General features: G+C 44.5%; 1 protein-coding gene across 1 annotated transcript; it reads right to left on the bottom strand.

Annotated features, from left to right (window-relative positions):
- Positions 1 to 19,673: 19,673 nt before the first annotated feature.
- LOC126875672 (uncharacterized) lies at positions 19,674 to 24,570 on the bottom strand. Its single transcript, XM_050638561.1, has 3 exons — positions 24,075 to 24,570; positions 20,337 to 23,366; positions 19,674 to 20,227 (listed from the first exon to the last, which is right to left on the bottom strand). Exons 1-3 carry the CDS (start codon positions 24,568 to 24,570, stop codon positions 19,674 to 19,676), a joined length of 4,080 nt encoding a protein of 1,359 aa, XP_050494518.1.
- Between the last annotated feature and the right edge of the window lie 801 nt (positions 24,571 to 25,371).

Below are 25,371 nucleotides of genomic sequence, written 5' to 3'. Positions count from 1 at the left end.
AACAATTTAAGCTATATCGAGCATGTATCACGCGTTATGTCGTCTGTCTTTGTCTTCCGCCACTATACTCATCGTAATTTTTATTCCAATATGGCTTATCGCGTAAAAGTTTGTTATCACAAACAAGTTGCTTGGTCGAAAACTCGAAACATCAGCAACTATGGTGGAGCTATCGAAAAGCTAGCTTCCTGTTGCCATGACCAAGAAATATGTTGTCAAGATCGTCATTCTGAACAACTTTTTCTTATACATATAATAGGCTCCGTTTTAGTTTTAGAGTTGTACACAAACGTATGTTTGATAGTGTATATGAATTTTCTTTTTATATTTTCTATAAAATTGTACATTAACATAACATAATACATTAATCGTACATTAGACATAACAAATCTACTGATTAAATACTTATTCGTGTAGCTTAGTATTTTTCCTTCTTTTTTAATGTTACTGGATTATAATCGCCTATTTAACTAACCTGGAATTCCTTGGAATTCAGAGATTGTAATTTTTGTTACTTTTTCCAATGTTTATAATGTATGATACTGTAATATCGTAAGGTAGTTTGAACTAGAGATCGGTTGAAAATAGAAAAAAACCGTATACGTCGACTTCCTGTGGTTCGTTTACATTTAAGAGTGCCAACGTGACTAAAGTCACCTAGTTCTTACATAGGTGTGAGGAAAACAATAGACAACGTTAGACGAGAAGCACGGTTTCGTTTTTCAAGGCGTCGAAGAGTAGAGTTGATAGGGGGGGGGGGGGGGTAAGATTAATTCGTACAAAAAAAGGCATGTTTTTGTGAATTTTTTCTGACGATACAGTTAAAATTTCTTTTTTAAAACCAATGGTGCATTAAAGTATGACATTCGAAGAATATTGTATAAAATTTTCACGGAGAAATATTAAAAAATACGGCAATGGCAGCAGTTATTCGGACGTGTCTCGGAAAAAAGTATAATTGCAGTGCCCCTCAGAACTTGGTGCTGTATCATCAGAAATCAAAAAGTTGAAGTTCATTCGTTAGCTAACAGCCTTCCCCAGGTAACGCTGCGAAGGTTTCTTTAAATGGGAAGAATCTGAAAATGTCTCTTACAACCTATCAAAGTTGGAACTCATAGCGGCGAAGATGAAAGCCCTTGGGAGTGAAATTGGCGAGAAAATGCTGATAACACGCATTTTATCGGTGTTACCAAACAAATTCGATCATTTTCACAGTGCGTGGGATTCCGTGGAAGAAGAAAAGAAGACCTTAGACAGGCTTAGTACCACGCTGATGACGGAAGAAATTAGATGGAAGAAAGACGACCAGGAAACATCGGTGGCACTGGTAACAAAAGGTAATAATTATAAAAGGGAACAGCAGAAGCAGTCAAGTAAACGTGAATACGAGAAACAAGGACCAAGTTGCTTTAACTGTGGAAAAGTTGGCCATCTAAAGAAGGATTGCTTTAGATGCTTTATATGCAAAAGGAAAGGCCACACCAGCAAAAACTGTTTTAAAAATAACAAAAGAAGCAACAGTAGAGACAACCAGGAACCTAGAAACCAAAATCGGGATCACAGCGGAATTGGTCTATTAGGAAGTACCTCAGCGATACAAACGGCAAACCCTGATGTTTGGATAATCGACTCAGGAGCTACGGATCACATGACAGGACGACGGGAATGGTTCAGCGTTTTCGAAGAATTCGATAACACGGTGAAGATAGAGATCGGCGATGGTACGTTCATGGATGCGTGCGGCAAAGGAAAAATCAGAGTAGAGACTTTTGTGGACGGCAAATGGGTAATATGTACAATGAACGATGTTCTAAACGTACCAGGTATGAAAAGAAATCTGTTTTTGATTAGATCTGTCGCAAGAAGGGGCATAGATTTTTGTATTTCAAAGGAAGGGACCATTTGCATATTTTTACAAAATCAGAAAATAATAGCAAGAGGTTCTGTTATCGGAAATTTGTATAAAGTAGATATGCGAGTTATCATACCGTCAGTTTGTAATTTTAGCAATAGAGCGGAGTCAAACGCGGACACATTGCAGTTATGGCACGAACGGCTATGTCATCAGAACATCAGACATGTTAAAGAATTCTTAAAGAATTCAAATATGAAAGTTGTAGAGGATAATAACTTTTTCTGTGAAGGTTGCGCGTACGGGAAACAGCATAGATCGAGTTTTCACGAGAAAATCAAGCGGGCGACTAAACCTCGCGAAATTATTTATACGGATGTATGTGGACCTATGGAAGTCGAGTCATTAGGCAAGAAACTGTATTTTCTGACATTTAAAGACGATTTTTCAAAATTCACAAAGATTTACTTCTTCCGACGTAAGTCAGAAGTAACTGAAAAACTAAAAACCTTTTGCCTAGAAGTTGAAAATCAATTTAAGGATAAAATTAAAGAAATTCATAGTGATGGAGGGAAAGAATTCCAAAATAAAGAAGTCAAGGAATTTCTAAGAAGTCAGGGAATTAGGCACACGATTAACGTCCCATACACGCCTGAACAGTATGGTGCCGCAGAAAGGGAAAATAGAACAATAGTAGAGGCAGGTCGGTCGATGCTATATTCGAAACCAAATCTACCGCTGTTCTTATGGGCCGAAGCCATGAACACAGCAGTACATGTCATAAATAAGACGGGGCCGACAAGACAAGATAAGAAAACACCAAATGAACTGTGGTACGGGAAACCGCCGAATTTAGAAAAGTTTAGGGTTTTCGGTACTGAGTGCTTTGCTCACATACCTGCGGAGAAAAGGACAAAACGTGACAAAAAGGCTAACAAGGGATATTTGGTAGGCTATTTAGATGACGGACGAGGGTATCGAGTGTACGTGCCAACAGTAAAAAATGTAATATTAAGCCGTGACGTAATATTTAAGCCTGAACTAGAAAATGCGAAATTCGTAAAATTAAGTTTACCGAAAATTGTCGAGCGCGAAGATGTGAGTGCGCAGAGCGATAGAGCATGTACGTATGAAAGTGCAGAGAGTGAACATGAAAAACAACCTCATGGAACTAGCGACAATGTGAGACAATTGAGAGATAGAGATAAGATCAAACGAACCGATTTTTATGGTAACCCAGTAACGTACGTAGCGGAAAAATTACCGGTGGATTTTAACGAAGCGATGAGATCCGAAAAGAAAGAGTTATGGGAAACAGCTATGAATGATGAAATGAAATCGCACCATGAAAATAAGACGTGGATACTTGTAGAAAAACCTAAAGATCAGAAGGTACTTAGCAATAGGTGGGTTTTAACGATAAAGCTAAATCCGGACAACTCGGAACGATACAAAGCGCGACTTGTAATAAAAGGGTGTTCACAGAAAGAAGGCATAGATTATAAGGAAACATATAGTCCCGTTGCTCGGTTTGACACAATTAGATTAATGCTTAGTATTGCAGCCAAAAATAATTTACACCTCGGACAGTTCGACATTAAAACCGCATTCTTATATGGAAGTCTGGAAGAAGATATTCATATGAAACAACCTAAAGGTTATGATGATGGTACAAATCGGGTTTGTAAATTGCTAAAAAGCCTATATGGCTTAAAGCAGTCTCCAAGATGTTGGACGGAACGTTTCACAAAATTTATCTCGAACTTAAAATTTTATCAGAGTAACGCAGATCCTTGTTTTTATATTTATACAGAAGACGACAAATTAATGTCGATGACCATATACGTAGACGATGGAGTGGTAGCAGCTTCAGACGAATCTTTAATTGATAAATTCTTCGATGATTTAAATAAAGAATTCAAAATTACGAGTTCGAAAGAAGTAAAGAGTTTTCTTGGACTTGAAATTAATAGATTAGAAGATGGTTCAATATTCATTCATCAGAGTAGGTATATCGAAAACATATTGCAAAAATTTAATATGAATGAGGCAAACAGTGTTTCTACACCTATCGAGACTAATTGGAACGAAAGTAACATAGGCGATAATGATTGTAACGCACCATACAGAGAAGCCGTAGGGAACTTAATGTTTTTACAAACCGTAAGTAGGCCAGATATTAGTTTTGCAATAAATATAGCGGCGAGACACTTAGAGAATCCAAACCAGTATCAATGGAAATTAGTCAAACGAATTTTGCGCTACATAAAAGGGACCGCAGACATGGGACTCTTATATACAAAAGCAGGCAGTCTCGAAACCTTTAGCGACGCTGACTATGCAGGCGACAAAGAAACAAGAAAGTCGACATCAGGCGTTGTATGTAAGTATGCGAATGCGGCCATCACATGGCAATGTAAGCGACAACAATGTGTAGCTCTATCTACGACCGAAGCTGAATATGTCAGTGCAGCCTCAGGAGCGAAAGAAATTATGTGGCTAAAGAAAATATTTCTTGAATGTAAATTAGAGATCCTTAAGTATATGCTATGTGTAGACAATACCAGTGCCGTGAAATTAATTAAGAATCCAGAATTCCATCAAAGAAGTAAGCATATTGACGTAAGATATCATTTCTTGCGAGATTTATACAATAGAGGCGAAATTGATATAACGTATGTAACAAGCGAAGAGCAATTGGCAGATATATGTACAAAGGCGTTGCCAAAACCGAGATTTGAATATTTAAGGAAAAAGTTAGGTTTCAAAAGTAAAAAAGATATTAATAGGTAATTGCTTGTAAACATGTAGAGTTTTTAGGGAGGGTGTCGAAGTGATTATTACTTCTCAAAAAAAAAAAGAGGAAAAACTCTACATGATCTGTTTAGTCTTCTAGTTTTTTTTTTGTGTAATAAATTAATTTGTATGGAAAAGAGAAAGGCGGCTGGCAAATGTACTTGAGAAGGCATTGACAAATTAATTTTCAGATATTTACGACAAGAGTTAGAAAATATTAAGAGATAATTTGTAAATTTGAGATAATTGTTTGTAGGGATGTAGAGTTTTAGGGAGGGTGTTGAAGTGGTTACCACTTCTAAGAAAACTCTACATCTGGTCTTTTTTAGTTTTGTCAAGCACTGAAGCCATCGACAGCGCGTAGAGGAAAGACTGCGACGAAGTCAGGCCATAAACAGTAGACAGGCGACGTTGGCTTCGGGGTTTTTAAGTTATTAGGTAACACAGCTAGCGTGCGGATCTGGACCAGCTCAAATTGTATTTTTACTTATTACTCTTCTATTTAAATATATTTTCTACCTTACAATTTATCCACGTGTTTTCTCTGTTTACACACCGAGTAACCTCAACAATAGAGACAGACACTAAATGTATCGGTTTTGAGGAAAACTCATTAGAGGCAGATTAGAGAAATGATAGCGAAGATAACTATTCATTGGATGGTATGGATAAGGAAGAGTTAGAAGGTAGGGAAGATGAAAATGATAGTAGTACTGAAAGCTCAAACACTACTAGGAGATCTACACGTATTAAGAAAACTCCAGTAAGGTATCCAGACTATGGATAAGGAAATAGAATGTCTCTATAAGAATAAAACTTGGAAATTGGTAGAAAGGGTAAAAGGCAAAGAAGTATTAGATGTAAAATGGGTTTACACGAAAAAATCAGAGGACAGGTATAAGGCTAGATTAGTGGTAAGGGGATTTCAACAAAGAAACGTAGCCGATGACATATATTCTCCAGTGGCGAGTAATCAGACCTTTAAGATATTGCTATCATATTGTTGTCAAAATGGATTAATAATTGAGCAAATGGATGTAGAAACTGCCTTTTTAAATGGTGAAGTAACCTCGGAGGTATATGTAAATCAACCAAAGGGATATGCGGACGGAACGAATAGAGTTTGTAAATTATCGAAAGCGCTTTATGGGTTAAAAGAAAGTCCGAGGGACTGGTATGAGTGTTTTGATAAGTATGTGACGAGATTAGGTTTTAAGAAGAACAATATAGAGCTGTGCCTATATACTTATGGAGAGGGAGAAAATGTTGTTTATTTGTTAATATACGTAGACGATTTGTTGATTTATAGTGAAAACAAAGGGAAGATACAAAGTGTAAAGAAAATTATTAACTGATAAATTTAAAATGAAAGATTTAGGTGAAGTAAAAGAATATCTTGGAATAAATATAGAGTATGATTATTTAATAAATGAAATGAGATTAAGCCAAAAGAAATACATAGAATCATTAGCAAACAAATATAAATTACATAATAGCAAATTGTACTGTACACCTATGGAGACCAACTTAAAAATTGAAAAAGCTGAGATAAATAGAGAGGACATTGGATACAAGAATTTAATTGGCGCATTGCTGTATATTAGTGTAAATACCAGACCCGATATAAGTTATAGTGTGAATTATCTGAGTAGATTTCAAGATTGTTGTAACGAGACACATTTTAAATATGCCTTGCGAATATTGAAATATTTGTACCGGACTAGAGATTTAGGGCTACATTATAAAAGAAATGCAAAGTGCGAAACGATAGATTGTTATGTGGACGCTGATTGGGCAGGAGATCATATAGATAGGAAATCGACTTCTGGGTATGTAATTAGATTGTATGGAAATGTAATTGGATGGAAGTCTAAAAAACAAAGGTGTGTGAAAAAACCTCGCCGAGTATGTAGCACTATCGGAAGCGGTGAGCGAAGTAATGACTATCAGAGAACTAATGAAAATCTTCGATGTAAATGTAGACGATAACCCTGTAAAAATCTATGAGGATAACTCTGGAGTAATGAGTATAGCAAAATACGGAACTTTTACAAAAAATTCTAAACACATTGAAGTTCATTACCACTACGTTCACGAGTACGTAAAGGAAAATAAGATAAACATAATAAAAGTAAGTACAGAAGAAAACACTGCGGATATTTTTACGAAGACACTGTGTAGAGAGAAATTTGAAAGGTTTAGGTCATGGATGAATGTAAAATAAGAGAAATGTAAATAAAGCGATAAATGGTAAATATTTTGTTAATTCGACAAGTATGTAAATAAAATTAAGTGTACAGTATTGTAATATCGTAGAATAGATTTGAATTAGAGGTCGGTTGAAAATAGGAAAAAACCGTGTACGTCGTCTTTCGTGGTTTGTTTACATCCAAGAGCGCCTAGTAACAGCGACGCGAGAAAGGATAAGCAGCGTCAAAACAGAGGTACGGTTTCATATTTCAAGGAATGGCAATCGAGAGGCCAGAGTATGTGAGCCGAAAAGTGTGTATGTGTGTGAGAGGACGAGAGCAAGAACGAGCACGACCGGGCAGGAGTGTGTTGCGAGAGTCAGAGCGAATTGAGTCGTTGAAGAGTACAGTCGTTAGAGGTTTCGAGTTGTCGAAGAGTAGAGTCGTTAGAGGTTTCGAGTCGTCGAAGCGTAGAGTCGTGAGAATTGATAGAGTTGTTAGAGAGAGAGAGAGTGTGTGTGTGTTAGATTCGTTGTGACGAGAGTGATCAAATAACTGTAAAGTTATTTGATATAGATACGAGTATTGCATTTAGTTTCCGTTAAATATCGTTCTCTGTCCAATTTATATTTGTATATTCAATTTAATATTAATAAGTTGTAAGTAATCGAAAAAAAAAATTTCTATCCTTATTTTCCGATATTACAGTATAAATGTAAGGAGGCGTGTTAGGGAAATGATACATTTACACTGTACATGAGAGTGTGTGTGTAAGGGTCAGAGGGCGTCCAGGTCTTAGTTGAGACAAAAGACTGCCGTTAGAAGATTCTGGATAGTCGGTTGGCGACAAGCGTGCGTGCAAGACGTTCTTCAGAGTGTAATATAGATGTATAGCTGTTGTGTGTGAAATATAGTCATTTATTTGTATTTCCAAATCCTCGAATTTCCTTAACAGACACAAACCACCTTGAAGGTGACAACCTTCAACGAGCCTTCGGTCCTGAAGAAAGAGAAGGTCTCAACAGGCGACAAATCGATTCAGAAAGTAATCTCCCCCAATCTGTTACAGAACGTTCATGACTCTTTGACCGTAGTTCACAACCTAGGTAATAACGGGTTGAGTCCCATCCAGGACAGCAACAAGGTCAACGTCGAGTCGAAACCTACTGTAAAGGCTTCGAAGTCCACTGTGAACAAACCATCCAGGGGCAGTGTTTCTTCGGGCAATACTTCCACGATGGACGTCCAACACAACGTATCGACGTCCAATCATCTCTCTTACATCACGTCATCTGCAACCACCCCAGATTAGAAACATTCCATCGGACAGTCACACTCCGAGACGTAACGTGAAGACTCCTCCTTCGCCACCTCAGACATGTGCTACGCCTGCAATTGGCCCTACTCAGAATAATTTCAGCATTATTAATACCATGACTAATCACTCAAATGGTGTCGGTAATTTACAGAACATTCAATCTGATCTCAACGATTCTCTACTGAGTTCACAGAGCGCCGTACCGAACTCGTCGCGTATCATAAACATCTCACTGGAGTCACCCGTGGCTCCAAAAACGCCAATATACTCTCCAACACCAAGGCAAGTCACAGTCACGACGTCCAACGGTCACTCTCCACCGAGGATCATCACTAAGAGAATGCGATTCGAGCGAGTCATCGGGGGGAGTCCAGCCTCCCAATGAACCTCAAAACTCCGCACCGCGCTTGATGAATCTTCACCAAGCACCACCGACGTTCCCTTCAACGATACTTCCTGGACCGAGGTGTTTAACGACACTTCCAGAAGCAAGATCCACGACACTTCCTGGGTCGAGAATTTCACGTGGAAATCGCTCGGCATCGACGAGGAAGACGGCGATCTAGACTACAAGGGAGACAACGTGCCATCCAGGCAACGGCCCTTCGGCCGCATCGCCAAGTTCACCCTGGGGACGACAGCATCATCCGGACGGCTGTTGTTCACACGGCGAGGAGCATCTTGGATCGAGGTGCCACGCAGCTCGTCCTACGCTCCTGTGTGAGTCAGACGCCGGATGCCTACGCAAAATAATAGTGAGTGAACAACTAGACGACGGGACGCCTTCTCAATTCTACGGGATCTGAAAAGCCTCACCACTCCGGCAATATCAGACGAATTAATCCGGACTCTCTGGGAAGGCCGACTCCCGGTGTACGTGCAACGCGACCTAGCCGCCGTCCAAGATAAGAGGTCCGAAACTCTGACCGCGATCGCCGACAGCATCCACGAAATACGCCCGGAACTAGGACAGGTTGTTGCGGTCAGTACAGAGCGAACCACGGCAGGAGGCAATCCAACAAAGTACGGCGGCGGAGTGAACGATGCTACGGCTGCCGCCATCAACGAGCTGAAGGAACAAATAACGCAGATACAGGCGCAGGTAAGCGCGTTGACCATCGGGGGCCGCCGGCGACCATTCTCCTGCGCGAAATACCGTCGCCGTTGGCGATCCCGAAGCCCGTCACGGCAAGGTGGCTTATGCCTTTATCATGCGACGTACGGGGAACGCGCGAGAAATTGCACCTCACCGTGCACATGGAAATCGGGAAACAGAACCGGCCGTCCGTAAACGCGGCGTACGACGACGGTTTGATCTCCCGCTGCATTTTTCTTCTGGATAAAAACACGCGCATCTCGTACTTGGTGGACACCGGCGCAGACTTCAGCGTCTGGCCGCGCAGCAAAATGCAGGGACCTGCGAAGAAGAGCGAGTACGAGTTGTACGCGGCTAATGGGGCACGAATTGCGACGTATGGAACAGTCGCGATCCACCTCAACCTGTCCCTCCGACGCGCCTTGAAGTGGTATTTTACAGTGGCTGACGTCCAGACACCTATCCTCGGCGTGGATTTCCTGAGTCACTACGGGATGCTCGTGGACCCACGGAACAAAAGATTAATCGACACGACGACCCAGTTATCATCAAAGGGGTACGCCGCTATATACAACACGCCATCGGTGAAAACTATCTGCGGCGATTCGGTGTACCACCAATTACTGGCGGAATTCCCGGCCCTCACGCGTCCTCCGTCTTTCGGGAAGGAAAAGGCCCGACACGGCGTAGTACACCACATCGAAACTACGCCTGGCCCGCCGGTACCGGACCGCCTCAAGCAGGTAAGAGCTGAATTTGAGTTGATGATAGAACAAGGCGTGATGCGCCCATCGAAAAGCCCGTGGGCATCACCCCTTCACGTTCTGTCCAAAAAGGATAGAAATTTGCGACCATGCGGCGACTACCGAACGTTAAACGTTCGCACGATACCCAACTAAGCAGCGTGCCACCACGGAATTTGCAACCCTGCTCAAGGAACAAATGGAGAAAGTCCGGCCTCAGCCTGTGACACAATACAGGAAAAAGAAATTATTCACTTTCCGCGGAATTGGAGTCTTCTCCCTACGTATTTGTGGCGGATTGGTATCAATAGGGCGCCGACAAGTCGAGCCGCGGGTACCAACCGCCAATACTAGAGGGCTACGACGACAAAGAGTCTGTCTGTCTAACTCGCTGGCGGTCGAATATACGATCAATTGATATAAATACCGCACCTAGCGAGACTCCCTCTACGTCTATGGCAGGGACTACCGGGCATAGCCTTACTGACGAGTCCACCGGTAGTCCCGGGACGAAACGCACTCTCTCTCTCTTTTCTTCCGTCACATATTCTTGCGACACGACGCAATTAGGGGCCCTTTACAGCCGCCTTACGATGGACCATTTAGAGTAACGCGAAGAGGCGAGAAAATGTACACCAACAATGTTAACAATCGCGATATAAAGGTTTCCGTCGACCGGCTTAAGTCAGCATTTGTAGTATCAGAGAATCTCGACGCGAGAACCGCCGAAACCCGTGACATACTTATTCCACTAGAACGAATGAACGCTCGCAATGAAAGCGACGTGAAGAGCGACAACGAAGGAAACACTAGTAATAGGTATGTTACACGGTCAGGCCGAAGAGTCCGTTTTCCTGATTGGTTACAGGCTGGTTTCGGCTAGGCATCACAAAAAGATTACCCACGGGGACTTTCTCTGCAAAGGCAATAAAACGTTATCACTGGTAGGGGAGTGATGTAGCGGCACAAGAGTTGGAATTTGCTTCAAACCATGTTGTTGTTTAGCTTCGGAGTATCAAGACCGTTAGGTCACAGGTATTGTAAGGGGTTATAAACTCCGGGGAAAACAATCGCGCCGCTACATGTAACCGTAAAACAAGACGAATTTGTATCTTTTGACCTTCTTCTGACGATTATGACTAAACGAACGTGATCGCAAACGATTCAGTATAAACTGTGACTAAACGTCTGTATAGATATCGTTTCGCGACAAGATCTGTTTTAAATACACTAACGAGTACACATATTGGTAGTCTCATTATTCGATCCCCTACAGCTCTTATTAAGGAAGATAGAGGCCTGTGACATTATTCAGCTTGGCCAACATTGAACAGGGCATATTGATAAGCCAGAGTAACTAACATACAACCTTTTTTTTTTTTTTTTTTTTTACGTGGAGAAATCCTCATGGACACTCCGCTGTTGCAGTAATTGCGTAACAGCAGAGTAGTGTCGGACTCTTACCGACTAAAACTCCACGATGACCACCCGACGCGCATGACAGAGGTGCTCCAGGATTCTCTTATGAATTAACTTCAGTTGCACCCCCTTCACGCGTTCTCTAGTTCTAGCCAGTCCTAATATTTCCTGACTATTGAATTGGCGTTAGGGGGGGCCATTACCCCTAGCGCTGTCTCTCCTTATTGATATTCACCGGAGGCTTGTCTTGTGTGCTTCGACAACTCCCATACAACCTGGTGGTACAAGCTATGAAAAAACTTTCCCGGACATGAGAAAACACATTTGCCCAGATAACGTACGAAAGGTATTAGAGCCCACCAAATAAGATTTGCTACAATTAGCTGTAGTTCGTCACAATAAGCCTATGAGTATCGCGCGTCAGACGATTTTCGAATTAGTTGATGCTTGGATGTTCAAGATACGGAAGTGTGGAGAGATGAGACGTTTATGTACAACTTGATCATGGTGCAACCCATTCGTCAGCCAGAAAACTTCATGCACGATTTTCTAAAAAGAAACACATTTCCCCCCTTCCTTATGCCGTACCAATCCTCTCTCGTCGCTCCTTATCTCATACACAGACAGGCCAAATAATGTTGCCGATGACGGCCAACAGCCTGGGTACATGTACGGGTCTCTTGCCTGCGACAGAATTTTGTTATGTGTAGTATGCGGGGCAGAAAAGCACTTTTGCCATTAATATGAACTAGAAGATTGCAGAAAAATTGTAAACATTTTCCAAATTTTATTAATTTCATTTCATTTCTTAAAGTCTACAAAACTGTTAATCAACATTAAGCAAATATACAAAATCTTGACGTACAGAATAATGGAGCGAATATTAGAAACGATACTACTAAATCTACAAGCTAAAATGTACTATACAAATTTTCTTTAAAATATAAGACATGCAAAGTATATATTTCTGAAATTAAAAAATATCGGATCAAACACTCTTCGAACATACTTCGAACGCTCATTATTACGTATATTACCAAACCAATGCATACAATATAATATATAAACTAAGCCAACGAAAGGCGCAGAGACTGGAGAACATGGGGTCCCCGAGCGTGCAGTGCGCTTCAGCATCGTTGCGAACACCAACTCCCTCCGCTTGTCCCAATGCCATCTCGAACGGTGAGACTGCAAACAGAAAATATCCATATATACATCAAGATAGTAATGCAATTTCTATTCTTGCAGCACCGACGTAATACGCGGTGCTCCGTAATCGCTCGAGATTCCATATAGTTGTTGAAATCTCTACGCATTTGGTAGATAAAACGTTGCGAGAAATCCTCTTGTCACAGTTAGGTCTTCCAAACCTGATCGCTTGCATTTTTCCGGCTACTTCTGCGTTGCAACGTTACTTTTATTTCTGCCAACTTAGACACGACATCGTCTAAACTGCCCAATTCAGGACACGATGGCTCCTCCCGGGGATTCTGTTGAGACGATCCCGGATTTTCCGTATCCTCACCATTGTGATAATAATGTATAATAATTTATACATTATTTGTTTATACATTATTTATACATAATTTGTACAATTTACCTTCTTCTTCAAGCATTGTTTTTTAAATTTCTGCCATTTTGAAGCTGCTGATGATCGCCGGATGCGTAAATCATTTTTAGCTTTGGAAAGAGCGCACGTCAGCATTGCTTCAATCCGTAAATCGCGTCTGCGCTTTCGGCGACACTTTGATCTTTTGCGGCGAACTTCGTCAATCCAAGTTAGTAACCGTTCAGTTTCTGGCTTGTCGGCGTTAGTTTTCGAAAGTCCCTTCTTTGTCCTCGCCATGCTTTCTCAATTATTTCACCTAATTATTGAGTAAGTAAAAAGTATACCAACCTGTATCCGGCTCCTGTTTGTTGTAGAACAATACAGAAGAGATTCACACAACTGCACACAAAGGATTTGAAACCACCGAGCAAAACACCCTCCTCACAGCACAGTCGTAAGATGACTAAGGGAAGTCTACGCTGCGCGTCTGAAGTCCGCTGTCTATACCCCCTCCTCTGTCTTTATGACGTAGTCTTACGCGCGAAAATGGAAACTAGTTCCGTGTAAAATCTTACGTTGGCCTTACATTCTCAGAAATTTTGAAAAATTCTTTAATCCAATTAATTTTTAAATATATGTGCGACAATTTTAATGCTAAATTTTATATATTTTGTACATTATATTAAAATTCTTCATTTACAGGAAATAATCAATAGCGTATGAAGGTGTACTGCACGTATTATTTGGCACGTACACTAATGTTGATGCAAGAATAATTATTCCAATGATTTTAAGTTACACACATAATAGATAAAGTAGGCTGTAGACTATGAAATTCGTATGAAATAAGCAGAGAATAGTAACTAAATAAATGTATATGTATATCGAACATAAATCTTGTAAAAATAATATATTAAATTACATTCAAATCAAATATATAAACAAGATCTGTTGACTTTTAATTATTTTTTTGAAGCACTAGTATCAAATAAAATTGCGTCATATAAAAATGTCATCCCGAAACACAGTTTAACGTGATACAATTGTATTACTTTAATTTAAGCAGAAAATATCTAATCATATTTAACAATTTTGAAAAACATACCTCTACTAAACTATCATTATCTTTTCCTATACCATCGGCAAGGCCCTGAACAGCAAGCAGTTCAGCGGTTGTTAAATAACTAGCCAATTGTTCTCGAACTACATTTACTTCTCCCTGATACATAAAATCAACCAATGCAGCCTAATCATCGAATTTTACATTATTATTATATATTATAACAGGATGCTGACATGGATTTTCGTAAAATAGAATAAGTATCATTTACAAAATATATGTTAACAGTAACAAATTATTAAATTCTTAATTTCACTTTACCTTAAATAAATCTCTAAAATATGTACTACATGCAGATAATAGCAGTTTGTCTGCTCTTATTCCTTTTTCCTTCGCAGCTTAAATTTACATCAACGAGATCTTCTTCGGTTCTCAGCGTATCAAAAGCACAAGTAATATGTTTTAAGTAATTATTCCACCTAAGAGAAAACTGTTTAATCCGTAAAACAATTATATTAAATTTGCAATTTTCAATCTGAAAAACATTTGACTTCAATGAGTATATTTTGATTTTTACCTGCCGGAAAACTGATGGAACAAAAATTTGTTACAACTATCATGTACTTATGTAATTAAAACAAGACAAAGCTTTTATAAATATAAAAATTGTCATAAATATTTTGACGCAACGCATTTGAACATTTTATGACTCATTGTATTAACACCACATTATTTCTTTTTTTGCGAGTATAATAAAAGCAATAATATTTAAACAATACATACTTGTTTAGATGCCTTTCGCAATATGACTTTCCCATAGAGCAGGTGGCTTATTACAAAATTCACGTCATAAATGTAATTTTCTTCAACTTCCAAAGCAAAAGTTATAAGTGTCCACCCAGGAATACCCAACATTTTGAAACACTTAAATAATACAAATTTCATATTTGGGTATTACATATTTCTAACAATTGAACACTACCATGCTTACCATGCTTTCATTAGCATGCTTAAAATGACTTTATATTGAAATTATTTGTATGGTATGCCCATTTTCTTATCACCCTTTATTTTTCTTTCTCCTTCTGCAGAAGAGTTAAGACTATTTGTATCCTCCCTATATTTGTCTATTATACATCCTACATACTTTCGCAAATAACAAAAAATAGCAAGGTCAGATATAGCTTCAATGTATACGGTCATCACAATGAAATGTGAATTACCTTCGGCAGATCTAAAATATTAAAGTGAAACGATGATCTTAATTTGGAATAGATTATAGATACACAATCTGTTCGTTTTTTCCTTTCTTAGCAATGATCTGTTCCATTGTCAAACAAGTATTTCCCTCAGTAGCCGGATGAAATGCAAATTTATATCGTATTATGCTTATCATTATACTGCAAGTACTTTGAATCACTGAAATTGCGGAACCATTTCCTGTTATTGAATGCAAAACATACAGCACGAACACGTTTTCCATTATCAAAAAACGCCATACAAATGTCTCATCCATTGTATTAAAGTGATAAGAGATAGACACAGCACCAAGCCTGCAGCTTATAATACAACAATTTGCACCAGTTTCTCAATTTTCCCCAATTATATTCAATGTTTACAATAATCATCCTTTGTTGCGACCGTTCGCGGTGAGACGCGTTCGCTAGGATAACGCGTCAGAGAGAGGCGTAAATTCTCGCTACGATTATGTTAATCGACGCCGCGAAATAGTCGTTCCCCTGTTTCGGTTAAGATAACAGAGGTGGTTTAATGAATGTAACACTGTATTGACAGGTTAACGTAGAATAATATATTTTACAATAATATGATGAATATATTACAGAAATTAGACTCGACTTTGCGATCTCTCTAGATTAATTCGTTTGCTCGTCAGATTTGTCGAAGTGTCACGTTTGACTCGTCAGAAGGAACTGATCGCCCTTCGATTATTCCTTTGCCTCATTTGGAAGACGACCCCCACTATGTACGAGTCACGCCACCGCTCGCGCCTATGATCACGTATGCCTCTTCTTGTTTGAAAATCGTAACGGTCAAAAATCGACGTTTCTAGAGCTCGCTGCTTGGCGACAACTATGCTCTCGTCGATACATTGTATATGATCCGGAGGGCAGATAAGATGGTCTGCCTGCGACGTTGTAGAACCGCGAGCGACGGTTAGAAAATATAGCCTCTGGTGAGCCTCGTGGCGTAACATACTCCCCCCGTTGAGAGGGTACCGATCAAGTAATATAGTATGATGTTGTGAGGATCTCTGGTCAGACTTCGGTGCTGTTGATTGTTTCGGAGTCATCTGGAGTCGTTATGCTCGGTAGTGGTACCATCCGCTTGATGCTCCGATCCAGGGTGCTCGTTGCTGTTCGAACGGTAGCCGTCCGTATGATGCCGTCTGCACCTGGATGGACCTTGATGATTTTGCCCAATGGCCATTGCATTGGGGGAACGTTGTCTTCTCGGAGAATGACGATGGTGCCTTCTCGTATGAAGTGACGGCCCTTGCTCCATTTGTTTCGGATGTCTAGCTCATTCAGGTACTCTCGTTGCCAGCGGCGCCAGAAATGTTGTTTGACCTTTTGAATATGTTGCCAGCTGGAGAGACGATTGGATGGAGTGTCCCTGAAATCTCGTTCTCGAAAACTTGTTAAAGAATATCCGATGAGAAAGTGACCGGGAGTGAGGACAAGATGATCGTTTGGATCAGATGATACTTTTTTTTTTTTGTACGTGGAGAAATCCTCATGGACACTCCGCTGCTGCACTAATCGCGTAACAGCAGAGTAGTGTCGGACTCCTACCGCCTAAAACTCCACGATGACCATCTTATGCGCGTGACAGAGGTGCTCCAGGAATCTCTTATGAATTAACTTCAGTTGCATTCCCTTCTCGCGTTCTCCTGTTCGAGCCGGCTATTGAGTAGGCGTTAGGGTGAGGTTGTTGCCCCTAGTGATGTCACTTCTTCTGGTCGTAGTCCGTTGGGGTGGTGGCGGGGTGGCTCTGGGTCGTCTGACTGCCTTCCGTCTCCATCGTCTTATCCTGCAGGGGTGAGAGTTTTTCTTCCTCTCCCTTTCCGCTCGCTCCTTCGCGAGCATAACTCGCTCGCAGAAGAGGCGGACGGCCTCGTATTCCTGTGACCCTCTCAACATCGCTTCCACAATCGCTGAGGGGATCAACGTTTCTCCTATGGCGTGCCGCCAGGGTGTAGCGGGGCAGCTCCCACGCCGGACAGAGCTCCAGGGTGTGCTGCGCTGTGTCCCTGTCCTCTCCGCAGTCGTGGCAGATGTCTGTCGTCTCTCGCCTTATTCTCTTCAGGAACTCGCCGAACACGCCGTGTCCGGAGAGTACTTGTGTCATCCTGAATGTGAGTGGGAGGCCGTGGCGGCTCCTCCATGCCCCCCAGTTTGGTAGGACCGCATCCGCGCCTCGGTGTTCGCTTCTCCCGTTGATCAGTTGGGATCGCCACAGGTTCCATGTGTCCTCCTCGGCGGTTCCTGTGTCGTTTGGAGCCGCCTGCTCGGTGGGGTCTTCTCCCGGGTGCCATTCTCTCCGGCGGGTGTATCTCTTTTTGAGCGCCAGCGCCCGCAGCTCCCCCGGGGGGGACGCGGCTAGGGTGGACGCCGACGCGTGCGACACCGTCCGGTATCCCCTAATGATTCTGATGGCGGTCATTCTGTGCAGCCTTCTCAGGAGCAGAATGCTGCGACGGCTTGCCATCAGGTCGTCCGCCCATACTGGGGCCCCGTACATCACTCGTGACCGAACGACGCCCTCGTAAAGTCGGCGCACCGCGTCTCCGGCCCCGCCGATGTTCGGTAGTAGGCCGCACAGGGCATTGGCAGCCGCTGACACCTTCGGGATCAGTGAGTCGAAGTGCGGCTCGAACGTCCACTGGCTGTCGATGGTGAGTCCCAGATACTTCATCTGTGATCCCACCCGGACGGTTTTACCTGCCATGTTTATGCATAGGCCGGGCGGTGGTGTCCCTCGCCTCTTCCTGTCAAAGAACCAGGTGGCCTCCGACTTCGCAGGGGAGACTCTCAGGCCCAGTTCGTTCACGGCACGGGTCGCACAGGCCGTTGCGATTCCGCCAATGCGCAGCGTCTCGTGCCAGCCACGACCCTCGACCAGGATTAGGGTGTCGTCCGCATAGCATACAATGGCCGCGCCTAGGGGTAGCGGGCATCGTAGTACCTCGTCGTACGCAACGTTCCATAGTATGGGGCCCAGCACCGAGCCCTGCGGGACGCCACGCTCAACGGATCGCTTTTCCTCTCCTTCCTTACTGGTCTAACACACCCACCTGTCGTCGAGGTAGGCTCGGATCAATCGGACGAGGTAGCTGGGAACCTCGAAGTGCTCCAGGGCCGTCACTATCCTATCCCATGGCACGGTGTTGAACGCGTTGACGATGTCCAGGGAAACCGCCAGCGCCACGCCTTTCCGGGAGACCATGTCCTCCGCAATCGCTCGTGCGCGTCTGACCGCGTCAATCGTCGAGCCCCCCTTCCGGAAGCCGTACTGGCTTTCGTGCAAACCTGGCACTTGGCCCGCTATGTGTCGTTCCAAGCGGGCGGCGACTACCCTCTCGAGTAGTTTGCCGACCTCCTCCAGTAGGCATATCGGCCGGTACGCTGACGGCGAGGTCGTCGGTCGGCCCTCTTTATGGAGCAGGACCAGCCTCGCCGTCCGCCACGCCCGGGGGTAGACTCCCTCCCTCAGGCATCTTGTGAAGAGGTGCCGGAGTCTGGGGGCCATGACCCCCATCACTTCCCCCCAGATCCGGCCAGGGATTCCGTCCGGGCCCGGTGCCACGTTGCGGACGGTCATTCTTCTGGTTGCCTCCCATATCTCCTCCTCCGTGACTTCCCAGTCGTCCCTCCATTCCAGCGGTCGTGTCGTTTACCGTGGCCGTTCCGCCGCTCTGTTCTCTTGTGGGGGAAAGAGCGTTCCGGTGATCCGCGTCAGCAGCGCAGGTTCCATTTCCGCCGTTGTCAGGGTGCCCTTCGCGCGTAGTTTCTGTGTCACTGTATGCCCTCCCCCATGGGTCCGACTCGACTGTTTCGACCAGTTCGGACCAGGCACAGTCCTTCGCTTTTTTAATTTCCCTTTGTAGCGAGCACCGTAGCGCGCGGTACGTCCGGTAGCGCAAGGAGACTTCTTCTTCGTCGCGTCGTCGCCAGCGGCAGGCCCTTAGGTACTGTCTTCGGGCCCGGACACATCTCGTCCTCAGTTCCGCGATGTCGGGGTTCCACCAGTAAACTGCTCTGCTTCGCACCGTGCCCGGTGTGGCCCGTGGCATGGATGCGTCGCAGATTGCTGTCATGGCTTGTCGCAGGTTCTCGGCCTCCTCTTCCACGTCTGCTTCGGTCGTCGTTGTCGAGGCCTCCCAGCTCCAAGCTGTTGCTATAGCCGCCGCCCGGAGTAGATCTTCATTCCTCTCCTTTATTTTCCATCTAGGCGGTAAGCGCGCGTGTCTCCCCCTCGGCGGGCCGCGCCCGTCGTTTGTCGTCGGCATTCCAGGTCCAGGTGCGTCCACCTCCATCAATATGTAGAGGTGGTCCGACAGCGTCTCGACCCCTTCGGCCACTCTCCAGCCTGAGATCCGCCTGAATGCCTCGGGGGAGGCCCATGTTATGTCAACAATGGAGCTCCCTCTGCACGTCACGCAGGTACTGGTCGAGCCCCTGTTCACTAACAGAAGTCCAAGTCCCGCGGCCCAGTTCGATAGCGTGCGGCCGCGCGTTGGCCGTGGCGTTCCCCCATTCCGTGGAGTGCGCGTTGAAGTCTCCCAGGACGAGCACTTGTCGTGGGAGTCGTCGCCTGACGCAGTCGCCAACTCCGTCTAGGAATTCTTCGAACGCTGCCCGTCCGCTGTTAGGTGACACGTACACCCCCACCACCATCATCCCTGCCCACTCGACCGCGGCGTATCCGTTGCCGCGTTCCAGCAGGGCTCCGTGGACGAACGCCCCGGGCGTTGATGTCCAGGTGAGCAACCGACAACCATTCCGTCCTCCTTTAACTCCTCCTTGTCCAAGCCGGACGTCCCGTATCCACACCCGTTTTGCGCTCACAGGCACTAGTCCTCCACTCTGGTTACCTCCCTTGCCCAGGCTCTCCAGTTTTCCGGAGATTTCGATTACGCACGCAGCTCCGTCCTCTCTACGTCTGCCTCCCATGTATCCCCACCCTGTGTTGTAATGGATCAGATGATACTGGAGTCAGCGGACGGGAGTTGAGGATAGACTCGATTTCAATGATAAGTGTATTTAAATTTTCGAATGTCAAGAGCTCGTTACCTGCGACACGCCTGAAATGTCGTTTGAAGGATTTCACTGCAGCTTCCCATAGCCCTCCGAAGTGAGGTGAGTTGGGAGGAATGAAGAGCCATTCGATCCGTCGGTCGACTAAAAAGGACTGAACCTTTACCTTATGATCGTCGGATTGCAGGAGATTTCGGAGCTCTCGTAATTCATTGTTGGCGCCAACGAAGATGGTACCGTTGTCGGAGTAAATTGTCACACAGAATTCTCGGTGAGCGATGAATCTTCGCAGAGCAGCAATGAAGGCCTCGCTAGTGAGGTCGCTGACCAGCTCGATGTGGACTGCTTTGACTTCAAGACATATAAAGATTGCTACATATACCTTAATTTTGCGTCGGTTGCGATCCTTTCGTTCTTTGATGTAAAACGGTCCGCAATAATCTATTCCGACGTTGGTAAACGGTCGAGATTCCGTTATCCGTGAGGCTGGGAGGTCGCCCAATACGTAATCCACTGGAGGTGGATTAGCTCGGCAGCAACGGACGAACATCTTCAGCGTGCTCCAAACGTGACTACGGCCGTCGATAGGCCAATAAGATCTTCTTAAGGCGTATAAGGTAGCTTGAGTTCCGGAGTGGAGATTGATGAGGTGTTCATGCTCGATTATGAGTGCTGTGACTGAGGATTTGGGTACAATGATTGGGTGTTTCTGACTGAACGGCATTGGTGAGTGACTGAGTCGGCCTCCGACTCGCAACATCCCGTCTTTGTCCAGAAATGGATTGAGTCGTTGCAGCTTCCCCTTCACTGCAGAATTTCGATCTGTTCGGAGAGTGCGGATTTCATCTGAAAAATAACAGAATTGTAACAGTTTGACCAATTTGTTATGCGCATTGGTTAAATCATGTGTGGTTAGAGGTCTCCCTCGATCCTGTTTTTGTCTCCATCGGAGGCAACGAGCGGTAATTCTAATCAGCTTGGGCCAAGAAGAAAATCTCTCCAGTAGACTGTGGTCAGCAGGAGTCACGGCCAGACATGTTGCTTTCTTCTCCTCTGGTATTTCAGTTAATGGTACTGGGTTCCACGTCGGCCAGTATCTTTCTGGTTGTTGGAGCCATTCCGGACCATGTTGCCAAATGGTTGGTCGCAGGAAATCTTCGGGTGATTGGCCTCGAGATATGAGATCTGCAGGGTTATCGGCAGTGGGAATGTGACGCCAATCTGAGGTGTGAGTCTTCTGCTGAATTTCTGTCACACGATCAGCGACAAAGGTTTTCAGCGTATGGGGTGATGTATTGATCCAATGAAGTACGATTGTAGAATCCGTCCAGTAAACAGTCCGAGAAATGTTGCTTGGTAAAGCTTGAAGGACTGTGGTGGCCAATGATGCGAGAAGAAGTGCTCCACTCAGTTCCAGCCTTGGAATGGTTTGTGATTTCAGTGGAGCCACCTTTGATTTTGCAGTGAGGAGTCGTGTCCAGACATGACCATCCGGAGTGATGGTGCGAAGGTAAACGCATGCCCCATAAGCCCTTTCGCTAGCGTCACAGAACCCGTGTAATTTAATTTCCGCTGCAGCCTTGATTATCGTTTTACGTGGAAACTTCACGTTATTCAATAATGGCAGCTGTGCATAATATTTGCTCCATTCCGTGTGCACGTCAGCCGGTAGAGATTCGTCCCAATCAATTTTTAAAGTCCAGAGTCGTTGGAGCAGCATCTTAGCACGAACGATCACTGGTGCCAATAATCCAGGGGGGTCGTAGATCTTGGCGATTTCGGAGCTGATTGTTCTCTTCGTGATTCGAGAGGCGGTAGAATTAATTTTTACGGAATATAGGATCGAATCGTCAAAGGAATTCCAAACCACACCCAGAGTTTTGAAGGTTTGCGATTCGCCTAGTAGCAGCTTGTCGTTTATGTCCTGCTCGAAAAGTCCTCGTAGCAGTTCCTGGTCGTTCGATGCCCATTTTCGAATGTTTAAGCCGGCCAGTTCCGTGAGCTCCGTTCTCAATGATCGTGCCTCGACCTTTCTATCAACTCCTGTGAGAACATCGTCGACGTAGAAGTCTCGCTGTAAGACCGTCGCCGCTCGTGGGTACCGATGTCCCTCGTCGTCCGCCAGTTGATTGAGGCACCGAATGGCTAGATAAGGGGCCGCTGACAGCCCGAATGTCACTGTATTAAGTTGATAGGTGTCAACTTCTCCATCAGAATTACGCCACAAAATTTGTTGAAATTTTCGATCCTCTGGACGCACAAGAAATTGTCGATACATCTTTTCGACATCGAATGTAATGACGTATTGATGAGAACGAAATCTTAGAAGGATGAAGAATAAGTCATCTTGTAGTTTCGGTCCCGTATGAAGTATGTCGTTTAATGAAACTCCGGTGGTGGTTGGTGCAGATCCGTCAAACACAACTCGGAGTTTTGTAGTTTGGCTGGACTCTTTGATCACGCCGTGATGTGGCAGAAAATATCCGTCGTCCGTGCAGTTGTCCGTGGTAATCTTCGTCATGTGTCCTAATTCCACATATTCTTGTATCACGGCGCGATAGTCGGCTTCGAATCGTTTGTCTCGTTGGAATCGACGACAGAGGGAAATGAGTCGCTTCATCGCCATTGTCTTAGAGGATCCAAGCGAAGGAATTGTTTCGTTGAATGGGAGAGCGACCATGTATCGCCCTTCGTTGGTGCGTTGAACGTGATTTCGAAAGTGTTCTTCGCACTGTCGTTCCGCTTCCGAAATGTGTGCAGTGGGCGGTCCTTCGTCGATTTCCCAAACACGGGCGGGGTCCGCCTGTAAAGCCGTCGTGAAGGCGTGAAATGCGAGTGCTGATGATTGCGAGGTTGGGCTCCCCCCGATAACCCATCCGAATCGCGTTTTTTGCAGACGCAAGTCGGGCCCGTTTGCTTGACTGATGTCAAGTTGGCCGACACAGAGTGATGCTAGCGTTGGTCCGGCGCTCAACAATATTTCGATCGGCGCAGGCCTATGGAATCTTGGATCGGCTAGTTGGAGATTCCTCGGTATATGTATTATTGAGCGATCTACGGGTTGATCTGGGACCCAAGGCGATATTGTCGGTATGATTAGGAACGTCAAGGTGCGTTCGTATGTGCCGTCGATGGAGATGATCGTGGCCGTGATGTAACGTTTCGAGGTTGTCGATAACGTGTTGAGTGTTCCGATTGGGACCTAACGTTTCCGTTGGTTAAGTTTTAGCGAATCAGCGAGTTTTTCGGTGATAAAGTTCATGCTAGAGCCGGTGTCTAGCAGAGCTCTACAACGGAATGGTTGAACTTTATTGTTCAATATGTTGACCTGCGCTGTGACTAACAAATCGTGCTGCAGTGGTTCAGAAGGAAGCGAGGTCAATGAGTCCGTTTTCTGTGGTTCGGTCCCTAACAAGGTCGTTTGATGACGTCATTGTTTTCCTTGTCGTCTAGGACTGGACGATATATTTGATCCCGATGCCGTCGTTCGCGATAACCGAGATTCACGTTTCGGAGATGTTCGCGGAGACGATCGGGGAGACGATCGGGGAGACGTGGATGCGCGTCTCGAACGATGTGACGATCGCGGGGTCGGTGAACTAGGCGAAGATCGACCGTTGGATGATCGATCGCTCGATGATCGACCGCTCGATGATCGGCTTACACGTGGTCGTGATTTGCTATGACCATGGTCTTGATGTAGGTATGTATGGTGTCGCTGCCTGCAGATGCGACATGAACCGGCGGAGCAATGAGTAATAGCGTGTCCCTTACCTAAACAATTGGTACATAGAGACGCCCTCTTGGCGATTTCAAGGCGTTTTTTAGGCGACTTTGCTTTGAAGACATCACAATTCCATAATTCGTGTTGTCCTTGACAATTCGGACACACCAACGTATTATGTGTAGTTGTGAATGCGTAACTTCGCGGTGCGTTCGGTCGCTGACGTTTGTGTTGATCGGACTCTCTTTTTATCACGGTTGATGCTGAACTTGTCCTGTCGCCGTTCGTCCGTGTTTTCAGAAAGTCTACCAGATGCGTATATGACGGCATTTTCCTGTCCGGCAATGTGCGCTGCCATTTGCGAATGATGGCTGAGGGTAGCTTCGACGTGAATAATTTTATAAGAGCGACATTTGAGGTAACTGGTTCACCGAGTTTTTCTAGCGCTTGGAGGTTTACCTTGACCGTCTCAAGAAAATCATCTATCGCTTCGGGTGTCTCTTTGGTTATTTTCGGATAGTCAAAAATCAAGTCCCAGTGGCGCATGCAGACTTGACGGTGGCAGTCGCATTTTTCCATCAGAACGTCAATAGCGTTCGATTAATTTAACTCGGTGACATCTAACGATTGTATGCTTCGCGCGGCCTTTCCGGTCAAAGAGGATCGTAGGTAGTGGGACTTCTGCACGGGTGTAAGTCGCTCGCTTCGATCGATAGTGGATAAGAAGGAGTCGTAAAATGAATGCCAATTTTCGATGGTACCGTCGAAAGTAGGCAGGTGAATTTCAGGCAGTTTAATTGATGTCGGCTCGGCGATATTAGACTCGCAGCCTTGTGATTTCGACGACGATGCTGGTGTATCATCCATGAGAGTGTGTATTCGTATTACCAGATTGTAATATGTGTCGGTTACTTCGGAAACGCGCGCGTCGTCCATCTCGCCTAAATCTTCTAATTCCTCTTGTAACAATCGATATTGTTTCCACGTGTCGTCGAGTAGTGTCGTATAGGCCGTTAAATGGGCCTTATTCGGTTGTCTAGATTTTTCGTATTCATCGAGTCGTTTCGATAGAAAGGTAAATCGACCGATTTGAAAGCCTCGTCTCCGATGCAAGGAGGTAATTTTCTCTGTATTTTCCATTGGTATAGCAGATTGTGAGAAGAATGCAATGAACGAGCTTACCTTGCGGTTGCGAGTTTAAATGTTACTCGTCACCGTGTGTGTCTCGTTTAATGTGTAAGACGTGTTCTTACTGAAGTCGACCGTCTAGTTGTTGGCGTGAGGCTGCGTGGTTGCGTTCTTGCGTTTTCAAGAGGGTTATGCCTCTTCAAAACTGATGGTCCCTGG

The sequence above is a fragment of the Bombus huntii genome, unplaced genomic scaffold (genome assembly GCF_024542735.1).
Source record: "Bombus huntii isolate Logan2020A unplaced genomic scaffold, iyBomHunt1.1 ctg00000052.1, whole genome shotgun sequence".
Classification (NCBI taxonomy): domain Eukaryota; kingdom Metazoa; phylum Arthropoda; class Insecta; order Hymenoptera; family Apidae; genus Bombus; species Bombus huntii.
This window is presented reverse-complemented; position numbering and strand designations above follow the sequence as displayed.

What these genes read in the sequence shown, in the direction of transcription:
- LOC126875672 (XM_050638561.1), bottom strand. Translation starts at nt 24,570, where the DNA reads ATGCGCCACTGGGACTTGATTTTTGACTATCCGAAAATAACCAAAGAG. An exon ending in TCTATGTACCAATTGTTTAG is followed by an intron (nt 23,367 to 24,074) that starts GTAAGGGACACG and finishes CTTGGGTCCCAG; the next exon opens with ATCAACCCGTAGATCGCTCA. An exon ending in ACATTTCAGGCGTGTCGCAG is followed by an intron (nt 20,228 to 20,336) that starts GTAACGAGCTCT and finishes ATTACAACACAG; the next exon opens with GGTGGGGATACATGGGAGGC.